We start from the raw sequence: 19,713 nt of genomic DNA on the forward strand, positions 1-19,713 counted from the left end.
AATAAGGCCTCCATTTCATATACTGACAGCAACGTTGCATACAGGGCGCCCGACTCAGCGACTGCCACGTTTGGCGCACTGTACGAAATACGCATCACAATTCCGGCGACACCATTAGCAAGTTGCCAATTGAATTTCTTCCGCGCCGCGGAACCAGCGAAACCGTAGCCCGTGGTAACCACCCGCCGTAACTCCAGCAGTTCACCCTATAGCCGCTGTACACACCCCGGCATGTCATACGCCTGCCTTCGCAATTGGCCTTCGAACCGTGTGCTGACAAAAGCTTCACGGCACCAAACCAGCTGTTGATGTCCTATGCCAATGCCTCTCTGCACTAAAACGCGGAACTTACTTCAGTACATAACCATCACCAAAGTGAATTAGGACAGGATGCGAAAACCACGAGTTTGCAGCCACAACGCCATCAAAACCACATTGATGAAACATAGGTAAGAAAGCATTGCGTAATGCTCTAGTCTTTATCACCTTCAGGCGCAGGGTATCCAAGTCAACATGAGGCTAAAAATAACCTTTAAGTCGAAGTGCCAAAATTGCAATGCCGTCATTGCGTCCTCGCAGATCATTCCGCAGCAACGGACTACACTGGGCGAATATCAAGACGGCAATCAATCTCAGTGGACAAGGCCTCACTCAGTTACGCACTCGAAGTGCCAGCAGATATGTCCAGCGAGTATTTTTCCATAGTCTGTGAAAGGGATGCTGTCAAGGATGATCAGACATCACCGCCGCATATTAGCACAGTCAGTCGCCTCAAGCATGGACCACGTCAGTTAGGCGGTGAACGGCCAATTACCGCAGCGAGCGAGAGAAATGGGGCATGGTTTAGGTTTATTAGGGTTTAACGTCCCAGAGCGACTCAGGCTATGAGGGACGCCATAGTGAAGGGCTCCGGAAATTTCGACCACTTGGGGGATCCTTAACGTGAACTGACATCCTACAGTACACGGGCCTCTAGAATTTCGCCTCCACCTAAATTCGGCCGCCGCAGCCGGGATAGAACCCGCGTCTTTCGGGTCAGAAGCCGAGCGCCGCAACCACTGAGCCACCGCGGCGACTAGAAATGCGGCATGCCTTTAGTGTCTGCTTTTGAATAGCTGAATCCCGGCGCAACTGCTTTCCGGCAAAACGTGTAAGCCCGCAAAAAAAAAAAAAATGTTCCTAAAACCGACCGGAGCTCCTCTATAGCGCAAAACCCGCAAAAACGACTACGCCCGCAGAGGAGCACGCCGAAATAAACGCGAATCACCGCAGCTGCCCATTTGAAGAAAAAAAAATTAAATCTCACGTGACCTTAAACTCATGGGTCGTGTTTTGCCCCTGCACCTATCACGTCCTCTTTCCAGTCGCAAACACGCCTCTGACAGCGCGTCGCCAACGTCTACGCGGCCATCAACGTCCGCTTCCGGCTGCTTCTACGCAAATAGGGGAGTGTACCCACGGGACTACTCCGGTGCGAAGCAGGTTCCCCCCGCCGCCCACCCGACCAACGCAACGCAACAATATCCAGCGCCTCGCTCACGAACAGCCGCCCAGAGACGAAGCCACAAACGATGCCCCCAACGCCGCAGGTCGCATAGGCGGTTCCCAGCGAGTCACCAACGGGCGAGTTGGGCCGCCGCAGAAAAGGCAAACACACGCTCACGCACGCACGCACCAACCACCGACGGAGCGCGGTGACCCAATCTACCTGCTGCCCTGCCGCTGCAATTCACCCGCCCGGGGCCCTTTACCGCGTCGCCCAAAGCGACGGCACGACAGGAGAGACAGCGTCGCTCGCCGCCCTTCCAACCCCGCGGCTAAAGACCCGAGTAGACCCCGAGCGGCGGCGAAGCGCGAAGCCGTAATGCGGGCACCCGCCAACGAGACGACCCGGGGACGTGGGGGAACGGGTGGCCTACCGCCGCCGCTGCTGCTCGGTCGCCGTCGTCGTTCGTTTATTCGTTTACGAGGCCGATATTAGACCCGATGAGCGCCGCGGATGGAAAGAGAGCCGAGCGAGCGTTCGTGCGTGTGTGTTCTTTGCCGCGCGCGGGGGCCATCGCGCGCGCAATTTCGGCGGACGGTGCGTATACCCGCGCTTCCGGCAATCGGGCTATTTTGCGTGGACTAGCCTCGCTTCCGCACCGCGCGATGAACCTCGGCCCTCGAATGAGACGAGCGCGCCAACAAGGCCGAAGCCGACGCTCTGCCGATTACCCCGACCGACGTCCCCAATGCTGCGCAAATAGAAATACCCCAACACCCCAAAAGCGTGTCATGATGGTCACCATACGACGAGGTTAATACTCTCAAACTTTACGCCCTTCTCCGGGCCAAAGCACCGCTCCCTCCCTGTAGCTCGCATCAAGCACTACTCATCATGACACCTTGAGGTCCATAGACCATCACCAAAATTCCTCAGCGCGCAATCCGCACTGCGCCTACATGTCGTATCTCGCCTGTCAGATGGGTTCCTCGAGGTGCCGAATAAAGTTTATTGCTTCTCCTCCTCTTCCAAGTTGCGTCAGATTCCTTCGCCGTCCACACCAGACGGTTCACGTCTCGTTGGGCCCTGGATCCACCGTAGGGTACTGAACCTGAGAGGCTATAATCGCTACAGCTGATTCTCCGCACGCCGCCATAACAAGGAAACCCTTCAGCGCTTCGTCCATGCTTTCGTTCCCGTACGTCCATGCGGGCTCCCAAGGAAATCCCGCCCTCCGCAAATGAGTGCACCCAAAAGGAATTGACATTGCTTCTTGATGTTACACGAGCCACAGAACGCCCCGTTGCAACTTTCATGTCCGTGCTGATGTTTTGAACTCGAAAACACCCGCGAATTTTAACTTATACCTACCAGAAACCACTAACGTGACACCGCTGAGGTACTGTAAGGGGCTATGAAGCTTTTTCTCAAAAACTTGTTCAAATATCAGACTCGCAGGTTTCCTAAGAACGTGAAGTACGCCCTCAACGAGTAGGAGGGATACTATTTGTTCCTCTTTTTCGTTAACACCACTCATTCTTGGATTTCTAAATGTATCTACCTTGACTGGGTCACTGTCAATAAATCACTTGTTGATAGACTAATTGGTGGCTCAGTGGTTATGGTGCTCAGCTGCTGACCCGAATGACGCGGGTTCGATCCCGGCCGCGGCGGTCGAATTTCTGTGGACGCGAAATTCTAGAGGCCCGTGTACTGTGCGATGTCAGTGCACGTTAAAGAACCCCAGGTGGTCGACAGTTCCGGAACCCTTCACTACGGCGTCTCTTATAGCCTGAGTCGTTTTGGGACGTTAAACCCCATAAATCAAACCAAACCTCTTACTGATGCGTCGATGTTGCAGAAAACGTGCACAATAAGGTGACGTCCATCAGTTCCTGAAGCAGGTACCGCACTGTGTGGTACTGGCCAGGTGCAGGCAAAGTCTGACATTAATAACCTAAAAAGTGCCTCACGGAATCTCGCGCCTATGAGCGACGACACGGAATGTGCGTGAAAAGGTTCCCTCCACTTCTAAGCTTCTCGGCGGGTTACCTCCGCTTTTGTGAATGGATCCAGCCCTCCTTTTCCGGAGTTCGCAACTGCCCTAAACATTATAAGGCGAAAGCCTTTAATGGCTCATACTGTCGTCCGTTAGCAGAGATAGGAGAAAACGCATAATTGCTCCAGATGGAGGAAGAAAAAAATGAACCTAGAAGCCATGTTTGATGACTGTAGAGTAAGTAGTTAATTAATTATAGTCAAATATGTGAAAACTGCGTCGAAATAACGTACACGTCGATATAGCACGGAAACGGTGTGACGTTAAATACACCGGAAGTCGTCACGGCATAGTGAAAATTGTCACAGAATGGTTGGAAAAACGTAAGACTTATGTCAAATTACATGAAGAAATGTGTAATTAAGCGCAATTATCACTTAAGATCCCGAAAGGTGTACAATTTGGGCATCTATATAGCGACGGGAACGGTGTGACGTCACATCCACCGGAAGTCGTCGCGGCATAGTGTACTCGGCTTTCGCCTCCAAACACTTTAGCTGCGAAAGAGTCCTCGCAATTTTTTGCTCGAGGCACCAAGTGATGAGTTCGAGCGAGTTGATTACTAAACTGTGTAGCTCCCACTTCCAGACACGGCACTCCGAAGACAGCGGCTGCGTCATTCCAAAACACCCGCGGGTCGAAGCCTGACCGCGAAGTCACGTGACAAGAGCTTAGATCTTAAGGCCAGAAGCCAAGCGCAGCGCGAGTGCGCGCTTTGCTTGCCACTGCACAACGCGAACAATGCGCCGCTGATTGCGCGATAGAAACGCAGCGTGCAAATTAAGCGACACATGCGGCACTAAAGCGGCCCCCTATCACCGCAACGCGAGACCACGCAGCCTACGCGCGCGAGACAGAGCGCCTGGTGTCGGCCAGCGCGAGCAGGTGATGATTCCCCAGAAGGCCAGAAGGGTACGAAGTAGGGGAGATAATGGCGGCATCGTGAGATTTCATTCCAGCGAACTACCACTCCGCAAAAGTTCTATCGATGTTTCATCTGTGCCATCGCCGCGGTGAAAGTGGAGATAGGGGAAGGATGCTCAAGAAGGAGGACGGAAAGAATCAGGAGAGAGCACGGAGCGGGGGTGCGGTAGGTCAAGGAGGGGTCGCGATGAGCGCGGTCTCCCTCTTCAATTAGCGTCATTAGAGAGCAATTAAAGGGCGTTTTTTTTTTAACCCCAACGCCCCCTTTCCTCCCCGTTCTTTTTTTTTTTTTTCAGAGCCTTTCTCCCCCAAAGACGCTGTTCTGTTGTCGCCCCGTACGTCGTGGCAGCGTTGTACGCACGCCAAGTCGACCCTGCATTAGCTCCTCGATGTCATTTTCCCACGGAAATGGCGGCTGTGCCATTGAGTCCCAGCCCATTTGGAAGATGCTAGCCTCCTCCACGTGGCCGGGTACCCAGACCACATCCAGCGCTTCTCACGTCGTCTCATTCCGTACGCTTCTCAGCAAGCTCTCCCAACGGCTTCGTGGCACCCACGTGGTAAGCGAGAATGGCGGCCAACGATGATTTTTGCTGCAGCTAAATTATTGGGCTGTTAGTCTGTGCGTGCTCAGACTACTGTGTTAATGTACTATCAGCAAGAAATGAAACTCGAACAAGACAACCGAACCACGGACTGCAAAATACGCGGCTCTTTGCCGGGGTGAGCTCTATACTAGCTCGTACTATATTAATTTTGAAGGCGCGAAGACTCTTCTTTAGATGTGTTATAAAACCTCTCTTGTATTTCTAATCCAGGAGCTAATATGATGTTTTTGTGTTGCCACCTCAGTTTTCTTGTTCGCGTTTCATTCGTTGCTGATAGTACAGTTGTCCGCTGACCTGTCTAGAGCGCTCCAAACGCTCCTACGGCTCCAAACAAGACCCTGCCACGCTTGCACGTTCTCCTGAATCCTGTTTTAACTCCTCATATATTTGAAAACTATACCTGGCTGCGCAGGCATGTGGCGTCTGCCATAAATGCACAACAGAACACGCCGTTCGAGTGTCTGGAAAGGTATGTGAACGACCATTACAAAATTTCTTTGGACAGTTAACAGACTCTCCATAGACTGGTCTATAAAAAAAGACCAATCCTATAGACAAATCCTATAGATTAGCCTATAGAGAGCCTATGAACAATCTATAGATTTATGCCCATGCACCTTTACCAACGTTTTTCTATAGACAGCCTCTAGATTAGGGAACAGACAAAAGGAAATATCTATAGAGAGGCAATGGAGTTTATAAGAAGTCAATAGCAAGTCCATCGATCATTTTTTAAAGGGACTGTACCATCAGCATCAAATGAAACGCAAACAAGGGAATTGAAACGCCAACGGCAAAACTGGATGACATTACGCGAGAGAGGCAAAACACTAGAGCGGTTGATTTTCGCTTTTAAGGCGTAAAGACCATTCTTTGGAAGAGTTAATAGGCCACTATTTAGCCTGTTTCCAAGTCTCCGAACTGCCGAAAGGTGTCAGTCCTTGTAAAACTTGTCTACATACATTTCATAGACTTCTTATATACTCCATCTTCCTATAGATATCTCCCTAGATATTTCCCTTTGTCTATACACAAAGGATATTTCCCTTTGTCTTTGTCCAGAGTCTATGGACTCTCTATAGACAAAGGTCTGCTAAAAGCGTATTGCCATAAATCTATAGATGTCTATAGGCTGTATACTGGATTTGTATTGCCTATAGACTGCCTATAAATCTTATAAACAAAAATTGCGAGGACACTTTGGCAACTAAAGTGTTGAGAGGCGAAAGCAGAAGACACTATGCCGTGACGACTTCCGGTGGATGTGACGTCACACCGTTCCCGTGGCTATATCGACGCCCTCGCTATTCCGACGCAATTTCGACATTTTTGCCTATAATTAATTAACTAATCAATCTACAGTCATCAAACATGGCTTCTATGTTCATTTTTTCCTCCTCTATCTGATGGGACCACTGGTTTTCTTCTTTCTTAGTTCCCGAGTTAAACGCGCCTGTGACACGCTTTGTTGAATGACGACAGTGTGAGCCATTAAAAGCTTCCGCCTTAAAAGTCTAAGGAGAGAGAGGAAGGAGACAGGAGGTCACCTGAAGCGGTTGGCCGGGTGGTGTATGGGCCCCGGGAATCGGCGCTGGGGCGACAGGTAGGCGGCCAGCGGCGCGATGGCCTTGGCGTTGTTGCTCGGGTTGTTTGCGAACTTGACGGTGATGGGCTCGGTGGCGCCGCCGTCGGCCGGCACGCTGTTGTGCAGGTGCTTGATGGCGCGCTCGGCCTCCACGCGCTGGTCGAAGCGCACGAAGCCCACGCCCTTGGACAGACCGGTGATGTTGTCGCAGAGGATGCGCGAAGTTATGATGCGGCCATAGGGAGAGAAGAGCCCTTCCAAATCCTGCTGAGTCATGGACTTGGGCAGTCCGCTGACGTACAGGTTGGCACCCTTAATAGCCTCACTACTAGGGCGGGCATACGACACCTGCGTCGGAGAGAGAGAGGACACACACACTGTCACCACCACTCACTGAAAATGACGCCAGAGCACTCAAGCGCTAAAAGGGCGTGCGTCATGGCCCAAGAGTAAACACAGCACGCAAAAATGTCATATTATTTTCGGTTTGGTTTAGTTTACTGGGGTTTAATGTCCCAAAGCGACTCGGGCTACGAGGGACGCCGTAGTGGAGGGTTCCGGAAATTTCGACCACCTGGGTTCTGTAACGTGCACTGACATCGCATTATATTCAAACAGACAAGCCTTGCACGCCTCAACCAAAGGCAATCACAGTAACAAAGACAAATTTCTAAGGCTACGGCTATAAGTAGAAAGAAGAAGGAAGATAAGGCGCCTGGAAGTCAGTCAGGCAGATGAGATTAGTAAAACTGATCAGAGTATAGGGTCGGCGCATCGGGTACTGGACTGCGTGAACTGGGGATGAATATTAGAGTTATGTGTCCTAACAGTCGACGTAATTGGGTTGATGGTGAGGATTACGAGGACAGACTTTGACAAGACAAGGTCAGTTTTACAACGAATGTACAAGACGCGCGCCCGCTTGCTGACGTATTCCAGTCGTAAAAGGCAAGCCCGACCCAAGGTAAATAACCAAACATGCTACTGGCAAAAGAGCTGGTATCAGCAGGACGCCCCACTTCAGCTGTGGTGTACAGTGTGCCGTGCGCGAGACCTCTACATATGTCAATTTGTAAATAGAACACCTGTATATAGCACTTCTCCTGCCCCCCACTCAACCCACGACTCTTTCTGGCTGTCCCCTCACCTCTTTCGTTTGATTTCTCCGGTCTGCCTCCTGCTATCTCTCTATTTCCGCTGCCCCAGCTCGGGTGCTTCCCGAAGCGATGGCATACGCCGGGGCTAACAATTTCCAGCCGCCGCGGTGGCTCAGTGGTTATGGTGCTCGGCTGCTGACCCGAAAGACGCGGGTTCGATCCCGGCCACGGCGATCGAATTTCGATGGAGGCGAAATTCTAGAGGCCCGTGCACTGTGCGATGTCAGTGCACGTTAAAGAACCCCAGGTGGTCGAAATTTCCGGAGCTCTCCACTACGGCGTCTCTCATAGCCTTAGTCGCTTTGGGACGTTAAACCCCATAAACCAAACTAAACCAAAACTCTCTCCCTTCCTTTTTATTATTACTTTTGAAAAAACCACTACTAAAACAGCGGGTATCAAAGTGTGTGTGTGTGTGTCTGTGTGTGTGCGTGTGTGCGTGTGCGTGTGTGTGTGTGTGTGTGTGTGTGTGTGTGTGTGTGTGTGTGTGTGTGTGTGTGTGTGTGTGTGTGTGTGTGTGTTGCGAAAGCATGAAGTACTTGACTGCTTACCAGAGTATATAGCGAAGTATACGCTTCGTTAAAGGAAACATATTTATTCGACTCGACGTTTCGATCGGAAGACCGATCTTCTTCAGGTGGTGGTGGTGAAAACTTTGAATTTCTGAAATAGAGTTTGGGAGCCACAGAGTGGCCACGCTACATGGTCGGCGTCCCTAGTCCGGGACACCGCATGACAATGCCCCGTCTCTAGCCTGTTTCACCAGAGCCCTTTGGGACTCAAGCGAGGAGCAGTTGAGAAGGGCAGTCTCCCATGCCTCTCTGGAAGGGGTAGGGGAAGGAAGATCGGTCTTCCGATCGAAACGTCGAGTTGAAATAATAGGTTTCCTTTAACGAAGCGTATACATTGCTATATATATATATATATATATATATATATATATATATATATATATATATATATATAAGAAGGGGGGGTTAAGATCGGGTGGATCCGGTAGACCATAAACGTAATTCGGTTGGCACACGGTAGAGAGAGAGAGAGAGAAAACTTTATTTACAGAGGAATTCGGGGCACGCCCCAGGGTCCCCGCACGACCCCACTGCACTCATGTGTTTATGTTCCTGGGGTACAAAAACAACTTTATTCTAACGTTTCGACCAGGGTCCGCCCTTTGTCAGTCTCTGACAAAGGCCAGACCCTGGTCGAAACGTTAGAATAAAAGTTGTTTCTCTACGGCGCTTCAACCGAATTACGTTTATGTTCTACCAGATCCACCCAATCTTCACCTCTTTCTTAATATATATATATATATATATATATATATATATATATATATATATATATATATATATATATATATATATATATATATATGCACTTGGCCGGGCTCGGTTAAAATGAAATTAATCTCGAGAGCGCGCTGTGAGCAAAAAGTAATTCGGCTGTTTTCGCCGGTCAAGACTGCTTATAACACGCACCTGCAGGAGCAGCAGCAACGCGTGCGCATCCGGTACGCCACACATCGAAGAAAAATGAAAAAATAAAAATACGAGGGGACAAACGCGTCAGCGCGTCGGAAAAATCTCATTAGTCCGGCACAGCTCGCACCGAGATTGGACGCCGAGAGAGAACGGAGGGGGAGAGGCAGGCGTAAAAACACGACGGGAGGGGGGGACGACGGACAAGACTTTACACCGAGTCTCGTGTAACACGACCTACAAGGCCGACGCGCAAAATCCAAACACGCTGTCGGACATCATCCCGCGATGAGAGCGTGTAAGTCTCAAAGAAAGAAAGGAAGAAAGAAAAGAAAGAAGAAAGAGAGAAAGAAAGGAAGAGAGAGAGAAAGAAAGAAGGAAAGAAAGGAAGAAAGAAAGAAAGAAAGAAAAAGAGAGAAAGGAAGAAAGAAAGAAAGAAAGAAAGGAAGAAAGAAAGTGGACGCTCGAAACAAAATGAGCGCGACGAAGCGTAAGAGACAACAAGAAAGGGGATTACCTGAAAAAGCGATGAAACGTAAAAGAAAAAAGAAATTAAGGAAGGGACGAAAAATCGCTGCTAAAATCAGAGGTGGGGGGGGGAGAGAAAAAGCAGAACCAATGATGTAACGACGCCGGCAAAGCGAATTTGGAAGCTAGCGGAATGGTCTCAAATTTTTAATCTTCCTAAGGACGAACGCGGGAAAAACAAGGAAAATTCGCCGGCCGACGACGGATCGGCGCGTAAAGAAGCCAAGAAAAAGGAGCGCTGGTAGAGGGAGGGGGGACGGGGAAGGGGGGGGGGGGGGGGGGGGGGGGTCTGTTCTTAAGCGCGCTTGCGAAACGGAGCCCGGTAACGACATCGTGCGCAACATATTGGCTTTGAAGTTATTAGCCGGGGCCCGAGCGCCGAAGCCGGGTGGAGGTATGTATGTAGGTACGCTGTTCCCTGGTCGTCGTCTTCGCCGCCGCGCTGTTTTTCGATACACGGCACTGCGAGGTCGCGTTGACACTAAACATTATTGGTGTGTGGAGTTATTAGATTTGTCCTCGCTGTCCCGTAGCCATGCATTTCCTTTTTTTTTTTTGCCCTTCTACCTGCTTCCTGCCCGTTTGCACTTACGGTAACGAGTTTTTATTCAAGGGACGCAGTACTCCCAAACTGCAGCCTGAATATAAAAGGGTTTTAGTAAAAGGTGAAGAATTACTCGGCAGAATGGGTGGCCTGGAAATACTGACTTTCAAAGCGTGTATTCTGTTCATGTGGAGGCACGTTGCACAAATGACATCATTTCAAGGTACATGTACATAAAGGTAGCAGCGCGAGCTTCTCTTGCGCGTCGCATGTGCGCAGAATTGCTAAACGTAACCACAAAACGAGAGAAGATATCTAGCGACCACCTTCCTTCCTTCCCGCATAGCCGTTAGGCAGAGGCGGAATTTCACGCATGTTCAGGGTGTTTTCAAGAAGTATTCAGATCAATATTTTGTGAAGAACTTGATATAACAGCTAATTTATAAACTAACTAAACAACAATTAAATGAAAGCCTGGTTGGGGCATCGAATGACATTATAGAGAGTTGCGATCAGTAAATTTACTTCGATATAATAGTAAACGCAGTTCACTAAGAACCAAAGTACCATAGGTCGGCCTGGAAGCCGGCTACTACACAGAAGTTTCCTCGACGGTGCCGCTGTCTAAACGAATGCTTAACGTTTACTCAAACGAGACTTAGGGACCCTCATTCAGAAAATCCAGAAAATAGGACGCATTAAAAGGAACTGAGCTGTTTTGTTCTTTCCACTGTCTTCAGCATCGACCTTATACGCCTGGGCAGGAAGCGGACTTGCTTCTTTATGCTCACCCTCTCTGGACAGGCACTTGCTGTGTGCCAGTATTGAGAATTCTCCTCACTTCCCTGCCTAACTTCTTCGCCCACTAGCCGACCCTCGACATTTTCTGTAGTTCTCGACCGCCCCAACGCAGAGCTGCATCGGCAATTATCCTCACTACGCCTCAGGCCCATTCCACACTTTGGCCATCAGGGGTCCCCACAGCTTGAATCCGTGTCTGCAGCCGCTAGGCAGTAGCTGTCCGAAATGGTTATTGTAGCGCGAGCTACACAACGCCAGCTCTTCGAGCCTTCAGCGTGGCACCCCTTGCGCTCCTTGGCGGCGCCGTGGCCTTGAGCAGGTTGGTCACGTGGTGCGGAGCAGCTGCTGCTGCCGGCGGCACAGCGCGCCGGCGAAACGGAGCTGCAAAAGCTGTGCGCATGCGCCGTGTCGAGTTGGGGGAGCGGAGTAGAGTGGGGGAGAGGTGTCGCAGCTGCATAAGTAGGCGGCTCGGCGGAGCTCTCCCGTCACTCCAGGTTTAACCAGAGCTAAACCGCAGCCAACTTTTCACATACGGACCCTCAAAGCGACAGCTCGCGAGCTGGTAAGGAAGCAGAGAAGGTGCGAGAGGGAAGGAAAAAAAAAAGTGTAGAGAAGAAGCGACCAACTGTGGAAGGTGTAACTCGGTTCATGTGGGAGACTCAGGGTGAGGGAATACATACCATAAAAGGTCTCCTAAAAGCTCCCTAAATAGGACAGGACGCTTATATTGTCGCAAAGCATTGCAATGTTTCTTCGTTCATGATCAATGACGCCGGGGTGCGGCATATAGCACTGTCTGTGGCACAAGATGCAACCAGACTTATACCGAATGATTGAAGCGAGGCGGAACGGATTCTACTTTGTTCGAGACTGTTGAGGTTTACTCTGCAAGCCATATCTCGAAAGATCGTTGTCAACTTTTAAACTGAACACAGCCGAGAGCGGCGGGAAAACTGTTGGAAGACCGCCGAGTCGTTCAGTTCTTTGTGTACGGGAATCACCCAATAAAGTTTCTTGCGAATTATCGCTGTCTTCCTGACTGTCCGGACTGCCGTCCCCACCATGCGATAATGTAATAATGGCGCGCGCGATACAGCGATTTATGGAGGTATGACACAGCGGTAAATGCAGCGCGACTGAGCGTTCCTTTTTTGCCCTCGTCGAGGTTCTGCAAGCTGAAAGTACAAGCGCGGTGGCTTTCAATGCTGACCAGAAGGAAGAACTGAAAAATAATAACAAAACACTGGAATCACCGACGTTCACGAGGCTAAGGTTGATTCTGAAGACGGCGCAAAGAGGACAGGGACACGGAAGGCAGATGGAAACAACGGGACAGGCGCCTTCTTTGACGTTTTCTTGTGCCTTCCATGTCCCTTTTGCGCAGTCTTCGGAATCAACCTCAGCTATAAACCCCCTAAGCCAAACCGAAGTACTTCCTGTTCAGCATGCATAGGCATATAAAGACTAACCAAATTCAAAACGACACATAGCCTTGGTAACAGAGCTCCGAAGAAGCATGGAGAGACACACGAAGTCACTAACGACGTTAGCCAAGAAAGTTCCAAAATATCCCTAATGATTACATGCGCGATGTGAAAAAGAAAAAGAGAGACGCAGCCGCCGTGAAACGGCACCTAAGCCCCAAAGCCGCGCCCGTCGGGCGTATTTCGGTGGACCAGGAAACGCCAGGCAATCACAAGACCATTACCGCCGCGAACCGAAGAAGTGACCACACGGCAAGCCACACCGGACATACGGTCAGACACAGTAACTGTTCCCGTTTATAAGCGCGCAAACCGTCTAACTACCCAACGGACCGTTCCGGTCCCCTGCGCCCGCTCTCATTGACTCACGCGCGCGGAGCCCGAATAATTCAAGACGCGCTCGTTTCGCAAAGCCAGAGCTACACAGCGAAGAGCGCACGTCGCAAGTAAGGAAGAAGGCTCCGTCGAGGGATCATGAACGCGCAATCTGCCGCTTCCCCCTAGAGAGAAAGGAGGGGGGGGGGGAGTCCCGGCGTCAACGCGCGCCGTCATCAAGCCTTTCGCGGCGACGCTCGGAAAACAACGGGGGGCACGGTCACGCACACACGGTAGCGCACACACGGTAGCGCACACACAAACACACAAGAGGAGAACGAGGAAAGGGCAAGGGGACGGCGAGTGCATCGCGAGGCCGCCGGGGCACAAAACGAGGCGAGGCATCAACGGAACGCCGCGGTCCCCGAGGAACGACCGCGGGAAAAGACATTAGGGAGGGCACGCGGGACGACCGGGGAAACGGGGAGTGGGGTCGAAAAACAATCGCAGCGAGCCCTCGCAAGGCGCACTCGCGCGGGCCCGCTTTAAAAACTCCCCCCCCCCCCCCCCCCCCCCCCCCCCCCGGCGGGTTGGTTGCGGAGAGCGGAGTTTTTTCGTCCCCATGAGGCAGGGGAGGAACTTCGCTCCGGCCTCGGAAGGGGCGGAGCGGAAGGAAGGAAGGAAACTGCGACAAGGCGAGACGGAACAAGAACCGTTATCTCGTTTTCTTCCCTATTTTTTTTTTATTTACGGTCTAGCCACAGGCGTCGATCCTCCACGGCGCCTGGCGCCGCAACCGGGGAGCCATCCCCCATTGTTCCTCGGAAAGGGAGAGAAAGGGGAACGACGAGGGAAGTTGGGGGAAAAGGAGCCCGGGACGAACGGACGGGCGAGGCTTCGAGAACTCATTTCTCGCGCTATCGCCGACTCAAGACGCCGAAATGTGCGCGTTGTACACATAAAGCAAGGCGAAGAAGAACCAGCGATCGTCCTCGTGAGAAAGCTTAGTCGTTCTTTTCTTCCCCCCACTAGACGCCGAGGGGTAGGTTTGCGACCGCAGAACTGAGGCGAGGGAGGCCGTTAAAAGCTCCACTTTCATTTCTTCTTCAGTTTTGAACGCCGTCGCCGAGGCGAATGAAGTGTCCTTTCTCTTTCCACGACGGCGAACGGTTACAGAGCGGACGACGAGACACCGCAGATGTATTTCGCTCCGTAGATACCCACACACCCTGTCATCGACAAGACACCTCCAAGCCGGTGTCCATTTGCTACTCTCCGTGTCAGAGCAGGTTTTGCGGCGTTGTCGCGAAGCGCTTGCGCCGTTTACTTCGCCTCTGTTTTCCGCGGCTCTAAAAAACGCGCGCGCCTCGAATCGCCATTCTCGGGTAGATGGCGCCATTACGTCGGAGCATCACTTCCACAAACACCCGTTATGACTGTGGACGGCTAGCGCACATCTGCGAAACGCCTGCCATAGTGATGATGCCAATTTCGTTTCCAGCCGCACCAGAGAAGTGACTCTAGAAGTGTTGGAGAAAGGAAATGGAAGCGAGTTTCCGAAGGCCACTCAGTTTACGCTTACGCAAGTTCACTGCAAAGAATGTTATTTTAATTTAGCGAACATTCCCGTAAATGGAGCCATCATTTTCAGGAACGTGCTTAACTGTTAAGAGCATTTTTTTTAGCAATAATGCGGCAAAGCTCACTTCGCCTGCATTACCAAAAGCCGCTTTCCGTTCCATAATCCGATATTCGATTCAGCGCTGATGGGATATCTCAAACACCAAGCATGCATCGACCCATGATGCTTCCGAAAAGGAAAGAGTGCTTGGAATTAGCCAATCGCCAAGCTCTTAATTAAAAGCCCATCCCACGTGACACGCTTTCGTCCACAGCAGACGAAATTACGCTCCTCATAAAGTTCTCCAAAAGTTCCCGAAAGCCACGGTGGCTCAGTGGTTATGCCGCTCGGCTGCTGACCCGAAAGACGAGGGTTCGATCCCGGCGGGGCGGCCGCGTTTCGATGGACGCGAAACACAAAATGCGCCCGTTGTGCTGTGCGATGTCACTGTACGTTAAAGAATTGGCTGGGGCTTAGCTAAGGTTAAGCCTGAATATCTCGAAGCGAAAAGCTGCGGTGATGCTTATGATTTAGCTTATGGTTATGCTTTATGATCACTTCTGTATCGGTAGTATCACTCCCTTCTTCTTCCATGTTAAATGCGCGCGCCTATTCTCTGGCAAGCGGTGATATAGCCGGCCTCCGCGATAAACACGCGCTTGCGGCGAACGTCAAACGATGATGCCATAGCGCGCGGCAGCGTGCGCCTGTTCTATGGGCAAGCGCGCCTCATACACCCCTCCTTTCAAATGCGCACTGCGCACGGCTGCGGCGAAAGGTCAAACGATGGCGAGGAGGAGAAGCGGCGGCCCACATGCGCAGTAGTCTGCGCCGTGCGTGACGTCACCCGTGGTCCGACATACGCCGGCTCACGCGAAGCGCAGTGTTGACTAGCGTAGTGAAGCTTTTCGCTTCAAAATCCTCAGGTGGTCGAAATTATTCCGGGCCCATCCAATAAGCACCCCTTTCTTTGACTCCATCCGTTCGGCGCCGTTCAGGTGTCCACCGAGATGTGAGAGAGATACTGCGCCATTTCCTTCCCTCAAAAACCAATTTTCATTTTCAAGTCCCATGTAAGTGCACGTTAAAGACCTCCAGGTGGTCGAAATTATTATGGAGAACCCCACTACGCACCTCTTTCTCTTTTTCCTCTCGCCATCCTTCCTTCCCTCACGGCGTGGTTCAGGTGTCCACCGAGATATGTGAGATAGACACTGCGCCGTTGCTTTCCTCAAAAACCAATTTACAATTTTCAAGTCTAGAGGCCCGTGTACTGTGCGATGTCAGTGCACGTTAAAGAAACCCAGGTGGTCAAAATTTCCGGAGCCCTTCACCACGGCGTTCCTTGTAGCCCGAGTCGCTTCAGGGACGTTAAACCTCCCATAAACCAATAAACCAGAACTAAAGCTCCCGAAACGACACCGCGCTTAACTCAAACATTCTTCCTTAAATGGAAGACTATTTGCAGCGAAGCCTACGTGTGTACAGCGACGATAAAGACCGACCGCGCTCCGGCCTTCGCTCCGCACTTCGCGAGCACAAGCGGCTCCAAATAACCGCTTTTTCTTTTCCCGTCTCGACAATCTTTCCCGTTTCCCTTCGCAAGGGTGCGAAGCGCAGCCTCGGCGTATCTGTCAGCCGCATCCGCGCCGACTCGCATCAGCGCCGGACGCGATGTGTGGACAAACCATTTAGCCCGGGAACACTTTCGGGCGCGCCGCAGCGGTGAAAGGGGAGATTTCCTCGGCCCGTTCTTTCTTTCGCCATTCGCACAAGAACCGAGGCAGGGGCCCCAGCAGAGATGGCGCCGCGGCATTCGGCTCTTCTCCGCTCCTTTTCACGTTTCACTGCGAGGACGTAGCAAGCTGCGACCGCCAGTTCCGCTAGCCTTCGTCTTCTTATCTTGCCCCTGGGCCCGCAGAGCGGTTCCTATTCGTCGCCGGCCGCCGGACGGATATGACTGGTCGTTGTTCCTTTCAGTCAAATGCTTCCGGTACCGCAGAGACCATCACGCTTCTGATTTGTACTTATATTCTTCTTTTTCCACAAACCGTTGCGACGACCGCAGAAACAGTCTTCAGACGCTTCTTTTGCAGCACTGCCACTGCGCAGGCGGCTGACGTTTCGAGAGAAAAAAGCAAGGACAACAGCCAACACACTGTCGTCACTGCGTCCAATCGACTAGTAGCGGAGCCACCTACAACCATTATGTACACTTTCTTGAGTGGTACCACGCGTTATAGAGGGAACGTTCCCTGCAGGTTCCCTCTGCGACCTCAGCGCCGTTACACATCGCCTAGCGAGCGGAGGACGAAGCTTCGATCGGGATAGCGCGTGCGTTTTCATGACGTCACCTGCCGTAGCCTATCTTATGCCACGATCTCTTCTCTCAACTAAACGAGAAACTCCAATTTGTTAGCATCATTTTCGGTATGGCGTGCCAACCCTGAAGTACGTACAATTTCTAGAGATAACCGAAAAAACAACCCCGAGAAACACGTGCACGCACAGGCACACCTAGGGTCGACATGAGAAGGAAAATATTTAAAGCAGCTATCGATAACAATCTACAAATAATAGCCAAACTTGTACCTCCGAAACAGAAGGGAAATGTAACATGAATTCCGTTCGGACACTGACCTGTATATGTTAAAGATCAAGTCAAAGTAAATCATGCCCTAGCGGAAATCGATGGAAACAAGTGGGTTTTGGGCGCTGCTTATAATGCGCCGAACCAGTAACCGATGATCACTTAGGACAACACGGAAAAAAAAGAGGACGCGGGGACAGCCCAAATTTAGGATTAGGACATCCGCTGGCTAAGTGGAAGTACATATGGGAGGGGGACTTCCAGTGGCCGTGAACCGGCTGATGGAGGTCCCTAACAGCATGGCTCTGTGCTGCTGAAGCAGCCAAGGTGGCTTTCAAAACACTGCTCGCGCACTGCGCAACGGCATTCACACGCGCATGAATGAAACGCATCTGCGTCGTTCACACTTGATGCACGACTGAGCCACGTTACATATAGCAAATGGAACTTCGATATTCTGCAGATATTTATGCAACGCTGGTTGGCTCCCTTGATTCACCTCCTGCGGAATAATGAACAAGTTGACGAGTGTAGCGTGGGAAGAGCCAAGAATGGTCATACAGAGTGACGCGATGCTGCCATGTAACGACCATACATCGCCACAACCATAAGCAACACCGGTAGCCGGCCCAATACTGGAAATGTATTGCAAAGGCCGGCCCTCCAAAGGATCACAATGAAACCATGCATTTCCAATATTGGACCCATTACGCTGCCTGGGGCACTAAGCTAGGTACGGCCTAAGAACAGAGCTACAAAGTCGATGCCGGTCCCAAAGCTGCCTGTGAAAACAACGAGGAACTCCACTTGTGGCAACCATGCCAAGGGCAAGATTCTGACGAGACTCTCAAGACGGGCCATTCTTCCGTGTCTCCAGAGACGCGCCATGGTGTGCCACGTGTCAGCCGAGCAAAAAACCCGCCCCACCACGCGCATTTCGGCAAAAAAGGGGGAAGTCACCCGGCGAGCGAAAACTGCCGCGACACCTGTCACCGCGCGTCCCACCATCTCCTCCGGGCCGCGTTTTATTAAACGGGCGGTCGCGATTAGGCGAAAGGCAGGGAAGCAGCGGGCACACTGGAAAGGGCTGCGGGCACGGACAGTCCACGATGGCATTAGCGTGGCAGCGTCGCAGACCACGTCCCCCCCCCTCTCCGGGGAGCGCGCAGTTACGCAAGGACAACTAGCGGCGACAGACACGCAAGCGACGGCAGGCTGCAGAAGCGTGCCCGAAGGACAAAGGGAAGAGAGGAGGAGGAGAAGGACGACGACGGGGGAGGAGGGAATCCGTCCCTGGGATTCGGGAAAGAGGGATCGTTCTCGGGGGGGATGAAGAAGGGAGGAAAGAGGGGGAGAGAAAAGCGTCCCCTCCCCGGACTCGGTGTGCAGTAAAGCGGCGCAGGGCGCCACGTGCTCTGGAGCAGCCCAGGCGGAGCGACGACACGAGCCGAGAAGAGGCTTCGCAGTACAGGGCACGGCCGCAACGTCGGCGTCGACGCCCGCGGGAGTTGAGGAAGTAACAAAAATAGGGAAAAGCACAAGGGAAAAACGGTGGTGGAGGAGTGTCTACGGGAGGAGAATAGGGGTAATAAAGGAAAAGAAAATGAACAGAACACGAAAGATAACGGCGCAGTATGAGAGAGAGAGAGAAAAGGACCGCGGCTGCAGAGAGGGAAAGACGAGAGAGACTGAGGGGCATGTCCGGGAGGACGGCGGGGGAAAGAGAAAGCCTGGCGGAGGAAAAGGAAAAAAACGTTTCCATGGCGACGCATCGATTAGGGAAGAAGGAACCGCGCGGCTCGCTGGCGGCAACGCGCGCCGCGCGTCTTTTCGAGGTTCGTGGCGGCGGCACTGGCGTCGGGAGCTTACGCTCTTTCTTTTTTGATGCCCCGCGCGCACTTCGGCTTATCTCTTTTTTTTCTTCCCCCGTCCCATTCCGCGCGCGTTATAACCGCGTCGGCCCTTCACTCAATTTTCTCCACGTTGTCGAGGTTCGCCATTTTTCTCCCTGCCGTTTCCTTTGTCGTTAGCGAGGCGCACGCTCTCCGATGCCGGGAGTTTCTTTTTTTTCCCTCCAGGTCTTAATACCAGAACACACTTTTTTATTGCTCTTCAACCAATCTCCTCCTTGCGTCTTTATTTTCGGGCACGAAACGCTTTCAACCAGAAGGAGAACACGCGTGGGTGCGTTTCCTTCCCGAATAGGGAACGGCTTCCTTCTCCGCTCCTTAAACTCGCTGCAGCGGCTTCCGGCCCGTCGCTATCGACAAACCGTTTTCATGAGCACGCGCGCCGATAAAAACCAGCGCGCCTTCGACTTGTAAGCGAAGAAAGAAGGTACAAAGAGGCAGAAAATTAAATACGAGGCTTGAAACTCGAATCGCGCGCGCCCTTTCAAAATCTGAGCCAGACGTGCAACCGGAAAAGCACCTGCCGCACCGCACACAACTGCCGTTGCTTGTGTCGAAAACAACCTGCGCTAAATTCTCAGAACTCTCCGACGGCGGCCATCAACGACAATATATGACCA

At 51.8% G+C, this 19,713-nt stretch overlaps 1 protein-coding gene across 6 annotated transcripts in view; it reads right to left on the reverse strand.

Annotated features, from left to right (window-relative positions):
- fne (ELAV like RNA binding protein found in neurons) overlaps positions 1 to 19,713 on the reverse strand; it is a 193,154-nt gene that overhangs the window by 16,847 nt on the left and 156,594 nt on the right. For all 6 annotated transcript variants that reach the window (XM_089550369.1, XM_089550373.1, XM_089550375.1 and 3 more), the window contains one exon: positions 6,625 to 7,010. In XM_089550369.1, the coding sequence (XP_089406495.1) occupies positions 6,625 to 7,010 (386 nt within the window). The remainder of the gene's footprint in view (positions 1 to 6,624; positions 7,011 to 19,713) is intronic.

Source organism: Amblyomma mixtum, chromosome 1 (assembly GCF_055824585.1).
Source record: "Amblyomma mixtum isolate Tamu chromosome 1, ASM5582458v1, whole genome shotgun sequence".
NCBI lineage: Eukaryota > Metazoa > Arthropoda > Arachnida > Ixodida > Ixodidae > Amblyomma > Amblyomma mixtum.